This window comes from Silene latifolia, chromosome 11 (assembly GCF_048544455.1).
Source record: "Silene latifolia isolate original U9 population chromosome 11, ASM4854445v1, whole genome shotgun sequence".
Taxonomy (NCBI): Eukaryota; Viridiplantae; Streptophyta; class Magnoliopsida; order Caryophyllales; family Caryophyllaceae; genus Silene; species Silene latifolia.
The window spans coordinates 157,075,583-157,093,298 of record NC_133536.1 but is presented as its reverse complement, the minus strand read 5'-3'; the positions used below and the strand labels follow the sequence as shown (position 1 = coordinate 157,093,298).

The 17,716-nt window shown below is 33.8% G+C and overlaps 1 protein-coding gene and 1 long non-coding RNA gene across 2 annotated transcripts; both read left to right on the top strand.

The window, feature by feature from the left end:
• Nucleotides 1-1,160: 1,160 nt before the first annotated feature.
• Nucleotides 1,161-1,697, top strand: LOC141614199 (uncharacterized). The gene has a single exon (XM_074432956.1). The coding sequence runs from the start codon at nucleotides 1,161-1,163 to the stop codon at nucleotides 1,695-1,697; it is 537 nt and encodes a 178-aa protein (XP_074289057.1).
• A 7,827-nt stretch (nucleotides 1,698-9,524) lies between these two features.
• LOC141615160 (uncharacterized) lies at nucleotides 9,525-11,164 on the top strand. The gene is made up of 3 exons (XR_012529675.1): nucleotides 9,525-9,609; nucleotides 10,407-10,464; nucleotides 11,037-11,164. It is a non-coding gene; the product is annotated as an uncharacterized LOC141615160 (long non-coding RNA).
• The last annotated feature ends 6,552 nt before the right edge of the window (nucleotides 11,165-17,716 follow it).

The following is a 17,716-nucleotide window of genomic DNA, read 5'->3' as shown; positions in this document are numbered from 1 at the left end:
ATGGGGTGTGGCAAATAAGGACCATAGACTTAGGTCATCATTGTGTGTTTAGGGGCATCAATAAAAAGGTCAATGCAGAGTACTTAGCTGAGAAGTACTTGGAGGATTGGAGAATAAATCCCAGTTGGAAAATTAAAAACTGGCAGAAAAAAATTAAAAGGGATTTGGGGGTAGATGCTAAGTATGCCATGTGTTGGTTAGCAAGATCAAGAGCAAAACTGACCATCTATGGTGATTGTGCTCACCAATATGGTAGGGTGTGGGACTATGTTGGTGCTGTTATAAAGCATATACCTGGCTCCACAGCTATTATTCTTGTTGATTCAATTGAGAGACCCCACCTTTTTTCAAAGAATGTACATATGCTTGAAACCAGTTAAGGATGGATATTTGAATGGGTGTAGACCTATAATTGGGGTAGATGGTTGTCACTTGAAGGGTGCTTATCCAGGGATTTGTTTGGTGGCTGTTGGAATGGATGGGAATAACAACATATACCCAGTAGCTTGGGCAGTTGTTGAGACTGAAAATGGTGCCACATGGACTTGGTTTCTAAAGCTGCTTATGGAGGATTTTGGTAAAGTTGAAGGTCTAGGACTGACTATAATGTCAAACAGATAGAAGGGTATATTGGAGGCCTTCAATATTGCAACTCCAAAAGCAGACATCAGGTTTTGTGTAAGACATATCTGGGCAAACTTCAAGCTCCAATTTACAGGTACAACATTCAAAGACTCATTTTGGAAGGCTGCCAGAGCAGGTACAAAGGTATTAAGTTCTACACTTAGCCCCACTTTATTAATGCATCTAATTAACTAGCTACACTTTGTTAATGCATCTAATTAACAAGCTGCACTTTCTTAATGCATCTAATTCTTGCAGGCTGAGTTTGATTTCTAGATGAAAGGAATCAAGTTCCTTAGTGATAGGGCATACACCTATTTATCTCAGATTGGAGATCATCATTGGAGCAGACATGCCTTCAACACTAATTGTAAGTCAAACATGTTACTGAATAACATGTGTGAAGTTTTCAATCATGTTTTAAGAGACTGTAGAGACAAGCCAATATTAACTCAGATGGAGTGGATGAGAAGGTATCTGATGAAGAGACACTATGAGAAGAGGGAGGGGGGGTGAGAAATTATGTAGGTAGGGTGATGCCATATGTGGATAAGTTTTTAAAATGGGCTGTGAAAGAAGCAGATTGCTGTGATGTTTATGCTTCAAGTAATGAGAAGTTTGAGGTTGAGTATATGAGCAAGCAATATGTTGTTGATTTGATAGCACACACTTGTAGTTGTTTTCACTGGCAGTTGTGTGGCCTTCCATGCCAACATGCCATAGCTTGTATCAATCATCAAAGGGCTGACTATGAAGATTTTGTGGATGAGGCTTACACAAGAGAGAAGTATATGCAATGTTATGGCTTACCTATACCACCAATGCCTGATATATCTCAGTGGGAGAGAGTAGATCTAGCTGAGCCTTTGCCACCACCTATTAGAAAACTTCCAGGTAGACCAAGCCATAAAAAGAGGAGGAAGGAAGCTGGTGAGGGAACAAGTGGGCAGCTGCCTAAGAAGCCAAGGCTACAGAGGACATGCAGAAAGTGTGGCCAAGTAGGGCACAATGTCAAGACCTGCAAGAATTCAGAACAGACTGTTGTACAACCAACCAAACCCACTTGTGAATGAACAGAAATACATAAAGCTCAAGTTGAAGCAAGAAAGGCAAAGAAATAGCATGATGCTCAGGTGATTGCTATGATTGCTGGAGGTAGTCAACAGAGTCAGCAGCAAAGCCAAGGTAACATGAGCCAAACAAGTGAGCAGCAGCAAACTCAACCTCAAAGCCAGGCAGGGAGGCAGAGGAAAAAAAGTCACCAGGAAGTAGACAAGTTCATTTCATTTAGTTTGGTACTTGAAATTTGTATGGACAAGTTCATGCTTTTAATTTGATATTTGCACTTTGTATGGACAAGTTTGGTTTTAGGAATGTAAGACAAGTTGGTGCTTTTAATTGTTTACAATGTAAGACAGGTTTGGTATTTGCAATGTAAGACAACTTGAAGATTTTACTTGTTTGCAATGTAAGACAAAGTTAAGTAGATGATAATTCCAATTATTTTTCCATTCATTGAAAACCTTTCCTTACAGTATACAAAATGGCTCATGTGTACATAACAATCATGAGCTAGTCCTTACATGAGGAACTACATAGGAATGAAAGGCTAAGTAACTAATAATTAACCAACTTAGCCAACAATATAGCAACAACAACCAACAAAATTATTGACACAATCTTGCAAAAAGACCATTTTCCTTTTTGCTCATACAAAGGGAACATCAAATCCCTTTCTAAATGCTTGATCTTGGACCGAAGTAAACCATTTTCAGCATTAAAGGTTTCAACCTTCACCACCAAGTGTTCATTCTCAGATTTCAACATGTCTTTCTCACTTTGCAAGAGTTTTTTATCCAACATAAGCTCCTTTATAACATTTTTCTGCCATTCACTCTGACTTTCGTCTAACCAGTGCCAAAACTGACAATGGCGAAACTTGCACGTCATGAATCTTCTTCCTGGGTTTTCAGGGGTCCATGATTTCAGTATAGCAACAGGTACCCGACAATGGCATTTGAGGTTTTGGGGAAGATCCATTGTGCCTGCCTCATTCAATGTAATGATTTAGTAGAGGAATGAAGTAAAGTTTAATAGTGTTAGTATGAAACAAACCAGATTCACAAAAACAAAGGAGAACATAAGAGAATAAGAGAAGATAAAAGAAAAAAGAAAAAGAAAAACAGAATCTGGAAAAAACGAGAAAGAAGGATTTTATCAAAATGAAAGATGGAAGAAGAGAAGAAGAGAATAAGATGGTGATATAAGAAGTGAAGAGTAAAAGAGAGTATTTACATACCTTAAATTGACTGAAAAATGAAGAAGATGGAAAGAAGCAGTAATGGCGACAAGGAGGAGAAGATAAGTTCTTAAGTAACATAAAGGGAGGGGTAGATTAGGGATAAAAAATAAGAAATTGACGGAAAATTTGAAATTCAAATTATAAGTGGCAGTTTCAGGCCATTTGGTACTACTTGTTGATCGGAGCAATTAAGCTGGTACTCTTTACCAATTAAATTTTATGTTGGTACTGATTATTAAAAATGGTGATTATATTGGTACTCTTTATCAATTTACACTTTATATAACTGTAATACCCGGTATTTTAATATGATATTATATTAGGCCGAGTTACCAGCTGGGTCGTGTAGTGTATTTGTGACTCGGGTAATTATGTGACTCGGATTTTAATTAATCTAACTAGGCTAGGCCCGTATCGTCTTAATAGCACATATCCTATATGTATAACCCATCTAACCAAACCCTAATCTCCCTATCACCATATTCATTTTAACCATGAGAAAAGAGAGAAAAGAGAGAAGAGGGAGCCGTGTGTGAAGGGAGCCGCGTGAGGAATTGCGAGGCGATTTCTCAGCCTATTCTCATCCTATTTCGTAAGTAGACTATCCTATTACCTCTTTATTCAATTATTAGCATAATTATAGTAGTATTGGGATAATTTTCGTAACCCTAGAATTGGTTTGGGGGTTTTTGATTATAAATTATATGAGATAAATGAATGGAATAGTTACAACAATTTACAGATTCGTTGGTCTGTGTTATTTGAGTGTTTTACCTGTCTTAAAGCCGTGGGATGCAAAAAGTTAAAGAAGAGACTCATGTTTATTCCAAGACTAGTTTATGCCTGTGAAAATTGGTAGCATTTCACCGTGTAGTTTTTCCTGAAGAAATTATTTGTGAACGTCTATCGAAAAAGTCCGCAAATCAGTAGAGGCTGAAAGATTACTTCTAAAACATAATTTAGATATTGAATTGATGCTGGGTCTTTTTCATATATTTAATTTAAAGAGTTTAGATGAGTTAGGCGTTGGTTTTACTTAAGAATCATTTGTCAAACTCGTTTTATGAATCAATACTTTTTATGCGATGGTTTCTGTCAATTTTTGGAAATCAGTCTGAAAACCCTTGATAAGTTTGCAATTTGAGAAAAACACGTTAGATATAAATTGTAGCTAAGACTCATGGGGTTCCAATTCAATTGGCCTTGCATCAATTCGAATTTTCTGGAATTAGTTATTCATTTTATACCGAGTCTGCCATGAGCAGGAAAATCAAGAAAAGTCGTGTTTGTTCTTTAAATTGATATTCCTATTAAGTTATGATGAGTCTAGGTTATGTGCATGATTAATTGACTGAGTAGATGGTAATTATACATAATTATGTTATGTAGGTGATGGATAAGTGAAGGATCATAAGTGATTGCTTGTGTGTGCTTGGATTGCGAAAAGGTAGGGAAATACACTTGACTTATTATCGTTGATGTTGAATTGTGTTGACTTGTTTGTGTTTCGTATGACCAAAGCGTGAACGTTGACTTGCTTCGTGGCTGTTGATTTACGTTATGATTCATATCTTTGGAAGGTGATTGATTGAATTGATCGTATTGAGTATGTTATCACAACATTTTGTAACCGGCATGATTTTATGATTGATCAGTTCAAAGATATATATATTGTGTTGCATTAATTTCTTTTGAGCATTCATATGCATTGGAGATGGAGGATGTTGTGGTTATGTGGTGTGGTGAAGATGATGTTGTGATAAGGCCCGGGCGGGTTCTGCAGGACTTGCCCTGGTGTCCTCACCGCTTGGTGGCGGATCGGCTACGGTCGATATATAGTCTAAGGGGATCGGTATGGTGGGTGTTCCGGGTTATGAGATATGAGTTTAGATGGAGATGGAGGTGACGGAGGAGCATGCATATCATATTTTGTTGTTTCATTGTATTCCATACTCAACCTCGTGGTTGACCCCGTGTATTCGTGAACACCTGTGACGATCCAAATATTGGGGAGCAGGCTTGACGGGGTTATGAGATAGGTGGGAGCTTGATGGGCGTGAGACACTGGATCGAAGACTTAGTAGCTAGATCATCATTTAGAAGACTTTCACTTTCATTTATGTTAGTTCCTTGTAATTTGATGTAAAAGAGGTTTTGTAATAATTAAGTTAAAGTAATTATATATTTTGCCTTGGAGTTTAATTTGTTATTCACTACCTCGGGAAACCGAGATGGTAATGATCCGGTTTATTAGGGAATGTCTTGCTAAAGGCTCCTTCACAAATCGGGGTGTTACAAAGTGGTATCAGAGCGAACGATCCTCGGCCTAAACCAATGAACCCAATGAACGTAGGATGTGTCTAAATAAAATGAACCCCGGGAATAAAGCGTTAGGAGCTCACGGTGCGGTTAAGAAGGCGCCCTTAATACGTGCTCTTTTGCCCTCTCGTTTTGAACGGGTAACCCGAGAGAAAATTGAGTGAATGGGGTAGTTAGAAGGAAAACCTTGGATATAATCGAGTTGATGTATACCTTGAGACCCATATATTCTAACCATTCTGCAGGACAACGTTACGGTAAGTATTTTGTATGAATGATGACGTGATCATATGATGTTGTGGAGATGAGAAATAAATTTTCGTGTTCAGATTGATAATCAATGAAGTGTTGGATTGTGGTAATCGTGAGCGTGAAAATAATTGCGAATTGATGATATTTATATGGATGGATGTGAATGACGTGTTGATAGTGCTATTATGTCTAGTGATATGCGGTTATGTGATCCCGAAGCCATGCTAGTATAGTATTGTGATAGTAATCAGAAACACTATTGAATTGCTTGTTTCTAGTCATAGCAATCGTGATTTAGATGTAAGGAGTAGATCGAGATGCGAAGGGATTCTATGGGATAGATGTTTACGTAAGTACAAAGTGTGAGATTTAAGTTGGGATGGGTTAGTATACATATTATGTTAATAAGAGCATGTAACATAGTAAAGAATGACCTAGTGCTGAAACTCGTTTTGTTTGATTTTACTCTTTAATTGACCTTATTACCATTTCTTTTCTGTTTATTGCCTATGGATGAAAATTTTATGAGAGATAGCCTCGTGATTTAGTGTTCATTTGGCGTTGGTTTCATGCTTATAGGATATACGGATTAGGAGTAATAAATATTTTAGTGGGCTGTGGTCAGGAAGTTCCTGTGCAGTGATGTTTCGACCAACGATTTTGTAAAAATCCTCATTTAAATTGTATTAATAATTTTTGCATAATTCCAACTCCATCGATCAGAAGATTCGTATATGTTTTCAAATTGATAAGTCACGAAAATTCTTGATATCTCTATATTAAATGGTAAGTTTTGTAAACTGACCCAAGTTTCGGACCAATTGCTGTCACATACTTGTTTGGACCAACTGAGTTGTAAAATCCTTTAAAAATTGAATTCTTGAGCTTTGGACCTCATTCTTTTTCTCACGAATTATTAACTCTCTGTATGTTATAAAAAGTAATATAACTCAAGTTTTCGTTGAACGGTTATTTATTCGTGATTTTTTTGGAAGTTACAACGTGAATCATAACTTTTAAAATGTGAATGCTATGTTGAGTTTTCATGCAGTTGTTCGATTATTTCATGAGCCTTATTAATGTGAAATTATAGTGTCCTTATATGATGATAGTAGCACACATATTCATTGGTTATGTATCTTAACTAGTGATAAAAAAAAATTAAAGTTTAGTTTATAACATTGTTGGCATGATAGTATGAGTGAAATTGAATAGCTTAATTTGATTCTTAATCGAGGGTGAAATATTTTATACGAGTCCAGTTGTTTGCATATTTTATGCTTGGCATGTTATAATATCTCTGGTGTGTTCATCATATTTGAATAGTGGTCGGATATATATAAATATAAAACTATATTGTCATATCTTGGTAAAGTTGGTGGCGTTAAATGTTAACTTGATTGTTCTAATATACTCGCATGAATATTTATAATAATTATGTTTAAATGTTTACACATGGATGGTAGTAATGAGTATGTCTAAATGTTCACACATGTAGGATGTCATCCGAGTTCTAATGTCTTTTATGTGAGTCTGTGTGCCTATAGTTATACTTATTACTTTCATTGCATTAATTTATTTGATTGAACCTAAACTTATGATATGATAATAAAATAGTGTTGTTGCTCCTTATTGGATATGTTCATAGTTGTATTGTCATGAAATGCTAAGGTGATTGTTGCAATTGTCCCGATATTTGAAATATAGTTTGATATAGTTACGATATAGTTACGATATTTGAAATATATTCTCGAACCGTCGCTATGAATTATAATGAGATAACCCTTTGATGATTCACATGTTATGCGTATGTTTAAATGATAGTCGTTATAGTTACGTTTAATTGAGCCGCGAGTTGCCTATTTGTTCAAACCGTGCAAACCGGAGAACTTGTTCACCTTACTAATCTTTTGTCATAGATAATGTTTTACAAGTTATATGATGGTATATGTACATGTTTAAGTTGTTTATGCGATATCTTTTATTTTCTTTGAAAATGAATTATACTTGAGTTGATGGATACAATTGAATGGTATGGTTGCTAAAATGTTAAACATATGTGTGATATGGAAGTAATTTTGTTGTTATTGTGAATCATATAACCATTAATACTCAATTGTAATTTCAGTTGTTTGACTTCTACATTATTAAGTTAATTACTCATGACGACAAATCGATGGTTCCGTAAGGAGTTTAACAGGAATTTTATAATGTGCCTCCGATCTAAACTAATAATCTTCTTATATTGACTATATGGTTAGACTCTTGTCTAGTTCTTATGACGTGATAAATCGTTTTAAAATTTAACATGTGATTGAGTTGGTACTTATACTTTTGTGTGACCATGCAACCCGTGATAAATAGATCTGTAATAAAGAGGTAAAATTTTGATTGAACACAGTTAATTTGTAGTTACTTGCTTTACATCATGGTACGAATCGTATGCTTTGATGAGACGTCACCAGGGAATGTGTACTATCTAAAAGGTCTCTCGATTAAATCTTTGTAGTCGTGTTAGCCGTGAATATAATCGAGTAAAGAAGTGCAACTAAAATCCTGATGTGGAGGTAATAGTCGTTCATTAGTAAAGATAGGACTGAAATGAATAAGATGAACCTGTAAATTACGAAATATGAGTCGACACCTAAGCTCGTATTGTTTGAAGGAATTGAGTTAAGTTTATCTGATTTTGAGTTAAATGGATTCTATGGACGGATCTGTTATAAGATTTATGTTAAGAAAGTTATTCACCGTCAAAGTATGAAAGTAAAAGTTTTGAAAATGAAGTTAAATTTTGTCGTGTGAGTATAAATTGAATGAGATTTCGGCCGAGTGTCTGGTTGTATGGTTTCATGATATTTGCTAGTCTGGGGGAATGAAGCTAGAACGGAGTCACAAATAGTGGGTTAATTTAGTCATGTTGTTCGTTCATGTAGTGAATTAGTGGGTTGTGGTTAGTTACGAATGTCAAAACGGGAAATGTAATGTGGTGATTTATGTGAGTTGTGTGTTAACATGGTATGTTGATATTAGCATGATGTGTAATGAATATTTGTAAAATTGGTGTAGTTAAATACATTTAATCTTTTATATCATGGTGTTGGGTGCAGTTTAAATATATTTAACACCAAGAATGAAATTTTATGTATGATAGTATTGTATGTTAACTTTCCAATATCGTTGTTTACTCGCTTGACTGACTCGGCTAATAAGCTTGTAAAATTTGCCAATCAATGTGCATTCGTCATTCGTCATTCGACCAATATTTCTTGGAAAATATGCTATTTGACATGAACCATATGTGAGCACCTAAGCATCTTCATCTTTGTAACCTGAGTAGTAATGTATAAATTAGATTGACAAGCAGATCCTGTGAATGTTATTGCATGTATTGATTGATATGAAGAGTGTTTAGATTAATACTGAAATGTCTTAAGTTATTCAACGTGGCTTTTGCTCCGATCCGTGGCGATGTCTTCAGCGGCAAAGTGAATCGTAGCTTCCTTGAGAGAGCTTGTATATTGATTGTCTTTAGTAAGGATTAGTTAACTTGAACGTGAGTTGTGAATCTTTTATCCTCTTTCAGTTGTTTAGTGAGTAGTTTGAGAACTTTTGTTATAATAATGATGGTTACGGGGACGTAACCATGTTTAAGGAGGGTAGGATTGTAAAATCTTTATACTTTCATGTGTGATTTCTCAGTTTGGCTATATTGGTTATGCGTTGTGTGGGTTATGTTGGAGTGTTACATGATGTGTTTCTGTTATGGTTAAACTTCGGGACGAAGTTTCTTTTAAGGAGGGTAGACTGTAATACCCGGTATTTTAATATGATATTATATTAGGCCGAGTTACCAGCTGGGTCGTGTAGTGTATTTGTGACTCGGGTAATTATGTGACTCGGGTTTTAATTAATCTAACTAGGCTAGGCCCGTATCGTCTTAATAGCACCTATCCTATATGTATAACCCATCTAACCAAACCCTAATCTCCCTATCACCATATTCATTTTAACCATGAGAAAAGAGAGAAAAGAGAGAGAGGGAGCCGTGTGTGAAGGGAGCCGCGTGAGGAATTGCGAGGCGATTTCTCAGCCTATTCTCATCCTATTTCGTAAGTAGACTATCCTATTACCTATTTATTCAATTATTAGCATAATTATAGTAGTATTGGGATAATTTTCGTAACCCTAGAATTGGTTTGGGGGTTTTTGATTATAAATTGTATGAGATAAATGAATGGAATAGTTACAGCAATTTACAGATTCGTTGGTCTGTGTTATTTGAGTGTTTTACCTGTCTTAAATCCGTGGGATGCAAAAAGTTAAAGAAGAGACTCATGTTTATTCCAAGCCTAGTTTATGCCTGTGAAAATTGGTAGCATTTCACAGTGTAGTTTTTCCTGAAGAAATTATTTGTGAACGTCTATCTAAAAAGTCCGCAAATCAGTAGAGGCTGAAAGATTACTTCTAAAACATAATTTAGATATTGAATTGATGCTGGGTCTTTTTTATATATTTAATTTAAAGAGTTTAGATGAGTTAGGCGTTGGTTTTACTTAAGAATAATTTGTCAAACTCGTTTTATGAATCAATACTTTTTATGCGACGGTTTCTGTCAGTTTTTGGAAATCAGTCTGAAAACCCTTGATAAGTTTGGAATTTGAGAAAAACACGTTAGATATAAATTGTAGCTAAGACTCATGGAGTTCCAATTCAATTGGCCTTGCATCAATTCGAATTTTCTGGATTTAGTTATTCATTTTATACCGAGTCTGCCATGAGCAGGAAAATCAGGAAAAGTCGTGTTTGTTCTTTAAATTGATATTCCTATTAAGTTATGATGAGTCTAGGTTATGTGCATGATTAATTGACTGAGTAGATGGTAATTATACATAATTATGTTATGTAGGTGATGGATAAGTGAAGGATCATAAGTGATTGCTTGTGTGTGCTTGGATTGCAAAAAGGTAGGGAAATACACTTGACTTATTATTGTTGATGTTGAATTGTGTTGACTTGTTTGTGTTTCGTATGACCAAACTGTGAACGTTGACTTGCTTAGTGGCTATTGATTTACGTTATGATTCATATACTGGAAGGTGATTGACTGAATTGATCGTATTGAGTATGTTATCACAACATTTGGTAACCGGCATGATTTTATGATTGATCAGTTCAAAGATATATATATTGTGTTGCATTAATTTCTTTTGAGCATTCATATGCATTGGAGATGGAGGATGTTGTGGTTATGTGGTGTGGTGAAGATGATGTTGTGATAAGGCCCAGGCGGGTTCTGCGGGACTTGCCCTGGTGTCCCTCAAGTGCGTGGCGGAGATCGGCTACGGTCGATATATAGTCTACCGGAGATCGGTATGGCTGGGTGTTCCGGGTTATGAGATATGAGTTGAGATGGAGATGGAGGTGACGGAGAAGCATGCATATCATATTTTGTTGTTTCATTGTATTCCATACTCAACCTCGTGGTTGACCCTGTGTATTCGTGAACACCTGTGACGATCCAAATATTGGGGAGCAGGCTTGACAGGTTTATGAGATAGGCTGGGAGCTTGATGGGCGTGAGACACTGGATCAGAAGACTTAGTAGCTAGATCATCATTTAGAAGACTTTCACTTTCATTTATGTTAGTTCCTTGTAATTTGATGTAAAAGAGGTTTTGTAATAATTAAGTTAAAGTAATTATATATTTTGCCTTGGAGTTTAATTTGTTATTCACTACCTCGGAAAACCGAGATGGTAACAATCCGGTTTATTAGGGAATGTCTTGCTAAAGGCTCCTTCATAAATCGGGGTGTTACAATAACTCCATTCCAATTCTTTGAAATCTTATACCCACTTTATCTTCATCAAAATTTCAAACTTCATTCCTTTAGTATACAATCTTATGGGTCGTTTGGTTCAGGATGAAGAAACGTAATGCAATAGAGTATGATACCCTAAAGGTATAGCTAGGGATCCAAATCTATTCCTTCTTAAAACTGTTTGGTTCATTTTAAACTTGTAAAGGTAATGAATGGGGAATGATACCAATGGAGTAAAGTGAATTGAGTTAGAATCCATTGGGAATATGGCTTCATTATATGACACACCAAGCAAACCAAACCAAAAATTGGAATGGAGCATTTTCATTTCATTCCAGAAGGCCAAACCAAACATCCCCTTAAAATGACCCAAACATCCATAAAAAAGTATGACATTTGAAATCCATACCTCCATGATACTACGTTCCATCCTATACCATTCCAACCTTATAAACCAAATGACTCCTCATCGAGTCTGTTTAATATTAAAATTTATAAATTTTAATATAATACTCCCTCCGATCCAGACAAATGGCAACATAAGGAAAAAAAAGTTATTTAAGAAAATGTGAAAAAGTGAGGGGTAAAACTGAAAGCTTTGAATGAGGCCACAAGAATAATATATTGTGTAATTAAACATTGAGTGAGTAGGTGAGTGAGCCATTTGATGGCAAACATGTAAATAGATAGTGGGGTATAAGGGTAACTTAGTCATTTTTTAGGCCAAGTAAGGTATGTTACCATTGGTGTGGATCGCCCGTTTTAGGTAAGTGTTACCATTTATCTGGATCGGAGGGAGTAGTTTAAAATTTGACCTAATTAAAATAGCAGACACTTGTTGAAAAACTGTGATTTGTACATTTATACCATAAAACTTGTTGTAAACTAAACTTGAGGTATTATCAGTTTATCACACTTGTACACTAATAAATTACTCTTTTCACTCCAAAGTCCAATCCTGTGTACGTATTTGCTTTTTGAAGGTCAAACTTCGAAAAACGTTGACCGTTAATTCATTTAAAAATATAAAACTTTGAAAGATAAAACTAACATATTTAGTTTTGTTATCTAATATCTTTCATAAAATTATATTTTTGATTAAAAAAAACTCTAAAGGAAAAAAAATACAGTCAAAGTGCACTTTGAGACCACCCACAAATATTTGGATATACGCACTAAGGTCCGAGCATAGGTAATAACTTGACGTGAATGGTTGCGATTGCAAAATTGCGTTTCGGAGAAAGCTTTATCGTGCAGATTACATTATTTGTTTAAATATTTCATAATATTTATAGATTTTTTATGCGAGACTTGTAAAGTTGTAACAATAGTCATGTATAGTATCCTCTGTCACTATCGTGAATTTAATAAAAACATATAAATCACGAGATGTAATGAGTATCATTCCACCAAAAAAAAGTACTCGATCATAATATTTATATCGAAAACAGTAGAAAATTAGTTTTGAGGGTTACACGAGACAAAAATTCTAATGCGGTCTTATATAAAACGGATATGTACAGGTTTAGTTGGTTGTACGCTAAGTTGGGGGTGGCTTGGTTGCTGATATGTAAATTGTAGCAATAGGCTTTTATATATCTCATATAATGAAAAAGTAACAATAAATGTTGAATTGTACTGGGAGGTAGATAATTTTATAATTGATAGGAGAAATACATATATCAGTAGCAAAAAAAAAAAAAAAAAAATACTTCGTATTATGCATAATTAAGCTTGACATTAGAAATAACAACATATGTAGATCATATTTGAGTGTTCATTTTGCTTTTTACATAAATAAATTCCAGTTTTCCGTATTAGACTCATATATTAAAGAGTAGTTTCTTAATTCCAATAAGAAAATTGTAAATAATTAATTATTTTCTACTTCTAATAGAAAAAATTAATTCCAATAAGAAAATTGTAAAGAATTAATTATTTTCTACTTCTAATAGAAAAATTAATAATCTCCTAAGTCTAATAGGAAAATTCTCAAAAACAAACCTCTTTTTGTTATATATATTGATTAATGCCTTTATTTGTTACGGAGTACTACTTTAACGTGGGGGTATGTTGATGTACAATACATTTTTAAATGTTGTCTTAACATGATAAGATGAGCTGTCATATGGAGTACGAATGAGGAAAATATGTATGAGTGTCTTAATGTAATACACGAAAATGTGTGTATTGAGCGGTAACATATGGGTATACATGTGTGGGTTGATACCTGATAGTAGGGGTGTTCATTCGCGGTTCGGTTCACCGAACCTCTAATTTAATTCGGTTCGCACACGGTTCGGTTCGGCAAAACTCCGGACCTAAACTGCACCGTTAGAAACGGTTATAAATGGTTCGGTTAACCACTTTAAACGGTTATTAGCGGTTCGATTACCGGTTAACCGATAATCGTTCTATATTACTTTTTTTTTTTTTTTTTCAGTTTTCGTTAATTTTTGGGAATTTTTTCTAATAGTTTAATTAAATTTTCATTATATATTATACCCAACAATAAAGTTAATAAGCTAAACTTTAGAATTAATCAATTTAAAAAATTTTAAATTTGGATACACTAAAAAAATTAAACGAACGAACAGTTTTTTATATAATATTTTAATTTTTTGCTTACTTTTTTGTGAAACGGTTCGGTTCGCGGTTAATTGGTTATCTAAAATTGCGAACCTTAACCGAACCTTTTCCATAATAAAGTTAACGGTTCAGCTCAAAGAACCGCTTTGTCGAAACGGTTCAGTTAATTGAACCTTAAAAATGGACGGTTTTTCGGTTTTGCAGTTCGGTTATTGCGGTTCGGTTTATTCTGAACACTCCTACCTGATAGCATTGTGTGTGGATTTTGGGAGATACTAAGGTCGGATATTTGGTACCTTAGGTGGCTTGATTAAATTCAAGGTGGAATTTAAAACTCACCCATGTAGAATTATAAGTGTTTAAATTGTGTTATTTCTTACATTGGATATTATATGAGATGAACATATATACATGTCTTGAGGAATGTTTATATGAAAAATAGTGTTTTAATTAATGGTTATTTGTTTGGTTATTGTATTGTATTGGTTTATGATGAACTAGTTGAGATCCCGTGCTATGGCATTTGTGAGGGTTAAATTAATTGAGCTTTAATTTTTACATAAATTTTTACATAAATGAGTCGTAGTTATTATAGTATGTTGTATTGTACTGATTATAATGTTAGTAATATTATAAAAAAAAAAGTTTACTATTCAAAGGACTTTTAGATTAAGTTATTTTTGTGTTAACCTATTTTTATAATTAAAAATAATGATAGCCGACTATGATGGAATAACATAATCTAATATAGGATCAGTACTATGTTATTATAAAGCGCATATTGACCTTATAACCCGGAAACATATATAAACAGTATACGACACAACTAGAAGGACGATTTACAAACAATTAAAAATACTATTTACCCCTATATTATTTTTTCTTTTATTTTTAATAGAAAAAATTAGAATTATTGATTCTCACTCCTTATCCTTTATTAAGAACAACCCATATTAAAGAGGACAATTTATTTTAGAAAAACAAAAAGCAAATAAAATTGAAACCTTATCAACTCAAACCACCAACTTAAAAAATAACAAATTAGTATAGCACGGGTATATTAAGCGTGAATAATGGCCGTGTTAAGCCTATTTTTAGTTGGCATTTGGTTTAATTATAATATTTTATTCTGTTTGTAATATTTTATTCGGTGGATGCAATCTTTAGTCAATAATTTAAAAATCATAATTTTAATGTGGGCCCATCATATTTTTCAATCAATTGAGCGGGAAAATTGTGAGCAAGTCTTATTTTTTTAGTTTAGTGGGAAAGCGAATCGATCCGTATTGGTGAATTGTGTTATTTGTAATACACTTAACGTATCGTATAGCTAAATAGAGCGAATCGCGAATTCGTATTACCAATTCGTATCGAGTGTATTACGTGTCTAGTAACTTTGCGCTAAACTTATTTGCTATTTGGAGAGCCTTTTTATTTTGAGGCATACTGGAAGTTTGAAATTTTGGTGTAAAGTATTCTATGTTTCTCGGACTCATAAATTTGATAGCACATTTGTGCAACTTCAAGTGTAATGTTTACTGCTGTTCTTATATTTTGGATTAAATTTTATCCATTTAGCTGGAGTGATTTGATTTTTCATGAAAATTTTCAAGTTAATGGATTTCGCATCCTAGATCTTTTTATGAAGAGAATATATAAAAAAGCACAATATAACAATAATAATACCACATTTTTATATTGAACATTAAAACATGTTAGCTTGTATAGTTGTATAAGATGGAAAGATTAAAAAGAGCGAAATTGGCACGTTTTATTTATATAGTGAATTGGTTTTTTTTTTTACTTAGCTTTAATCAAACTCATATTCAATGTCAAAATTTATTTATACATCATAGCTTATTTTTGTACGTTACTTAAAATGGCAAAATTTATTTATACATCAAAATTTATTTATACATCATAAGATTTTGGAGATTTTATGTATTGATTATACTCTTTATTTATACTCTATAATCTATATTATACTTTATATAAACACTATAATGTTTGGAGCCAGAACTTTTTTGTATATAGAAATATAGGATACTAAATATTTTATTTGTGGCAAAGATTGCGCCTATAATTATGGAAATTCTATTATTATTAAATAAGGTAATATTAATATAAAATATAAATGTTTGGGGCCCACCGAGTTTCTTGTTTTACAGAAAAAAATTATACTTACCTGTTAAATTTTTCGTTGGCCCACTAATGTATTGAATTGTAGTGAATTATGATGACAAAAAAAAATAGGCCCACTTATAGGAGAATACATTTAGGCGGGAAAATCATTGAGTTTTCTTATTCTTTTAGTTTAGTGGGGATGTTTTGCAATGGTTGTTTAAATGTGAAGCTTTAAGTTCAATGCTTGTAATTGATGTTACCTAAAAAAATCTCGGTGAAAATGGCTTGTGGTAGTCATTGTGAGATTATGGATTCATGGTGGATTTGGCCATGGGGGAGGTAAAATTGGTAGCATTAGATGGATAAATATTAACAAATACGGTGACGGAAAAGTCATTTTTTGTAGGTTGATGATTAGGTAATCTTTGACTTAGATCAAAGACAAATGACCTTTGACTTCTAAAGGCAGTTTTAGTCATCATGTTTTTTCTATAAAAGGCATGGATGAGTAAATATGGTCTTTGTTATTCTATGATCCTTGCAGTAAGGATAGGGTGTGAGAATATGATATATAACTATTCTCTGGTTAGTACTCCCATGAGAGTATGACACTTATTCAAAATGATACTCACATGGTCTTGTATTGCTTATGCGGTTTGACAAGCTGAGTAAGTATACTAGTATAGTTAGTACTCATCTTTGGCAAAGTTATTAGGTAAGTGTGAAAATGTATAATGTAAATCATGAATTATGGTTTGTCCTATGTCGGTTTTTTTCGGTTTTAGAAGAATGGTTGTATGCAAATGGTATTTACCTTGTAGGTGGTTATTTTCTACAAATTATAGTGTTATTATTTGCTTGGAAAATATCTCATTAATATATGGGTTTCCAAGAAGCTAATTTTGCACTACAAAGTCGATATTGGAGTAGAAATTCGTAGTGTTAGCTAAAGAAATTTATCTACAAGTATTGTCATTTATAAATGAGACCAAGTTCACCCATTTTTTGATAGGGATATTACTTTGACTAAGTGTATAGTTAGTCAAGTGAATTACGGTGATGGCCGCACCAAGACGTTATTAAAATGTGGTATATAAACTATCAAAAATGAGATGATATTGGTTGTTTCTTGAGATCTCAGTTCTAGTTGATCACTTTGCATAAAGGATAAATTAGGGACTTGGTTATAAAGTCATTGATGGGATGAGAGTAAAACTCTTATAAATCTTTGGCGATAGGATACCCAATTCCCCTTTAATACAATATTACAGGCTGAATTCAATGTGGAAGGCCTATTGTTAAGAGATTAAAGTACACGATAATTGTATCCCGAGGTGTGTGCTTAGACTTGCATGTTGTAAGGTTGAATTTTATCTTCTTAAGTAATCTTTTGAAAAGTGTGTTTGCAAAGACACGATGAAAACAATCAATCTATATGAACATGAAGTACAGTCGCTTCAAAGGAGTATGGGTTTGGCTCCTGATATGTTCATGAATAGATATGGGACACTAGGCTTGAAAATAAGTGTCGGTTTCGTAACTTTAGAAGTAAATTAATTTATGTGTGAGTTATCTTCATGTATTCAAAATGGGTAGAAAGAGTTCAATGCTAAGTCACACCCCGATACTCGAATATTTGGAATGTGTAATTTCACTATGTGGAAATTCAATCTTCGTGACATT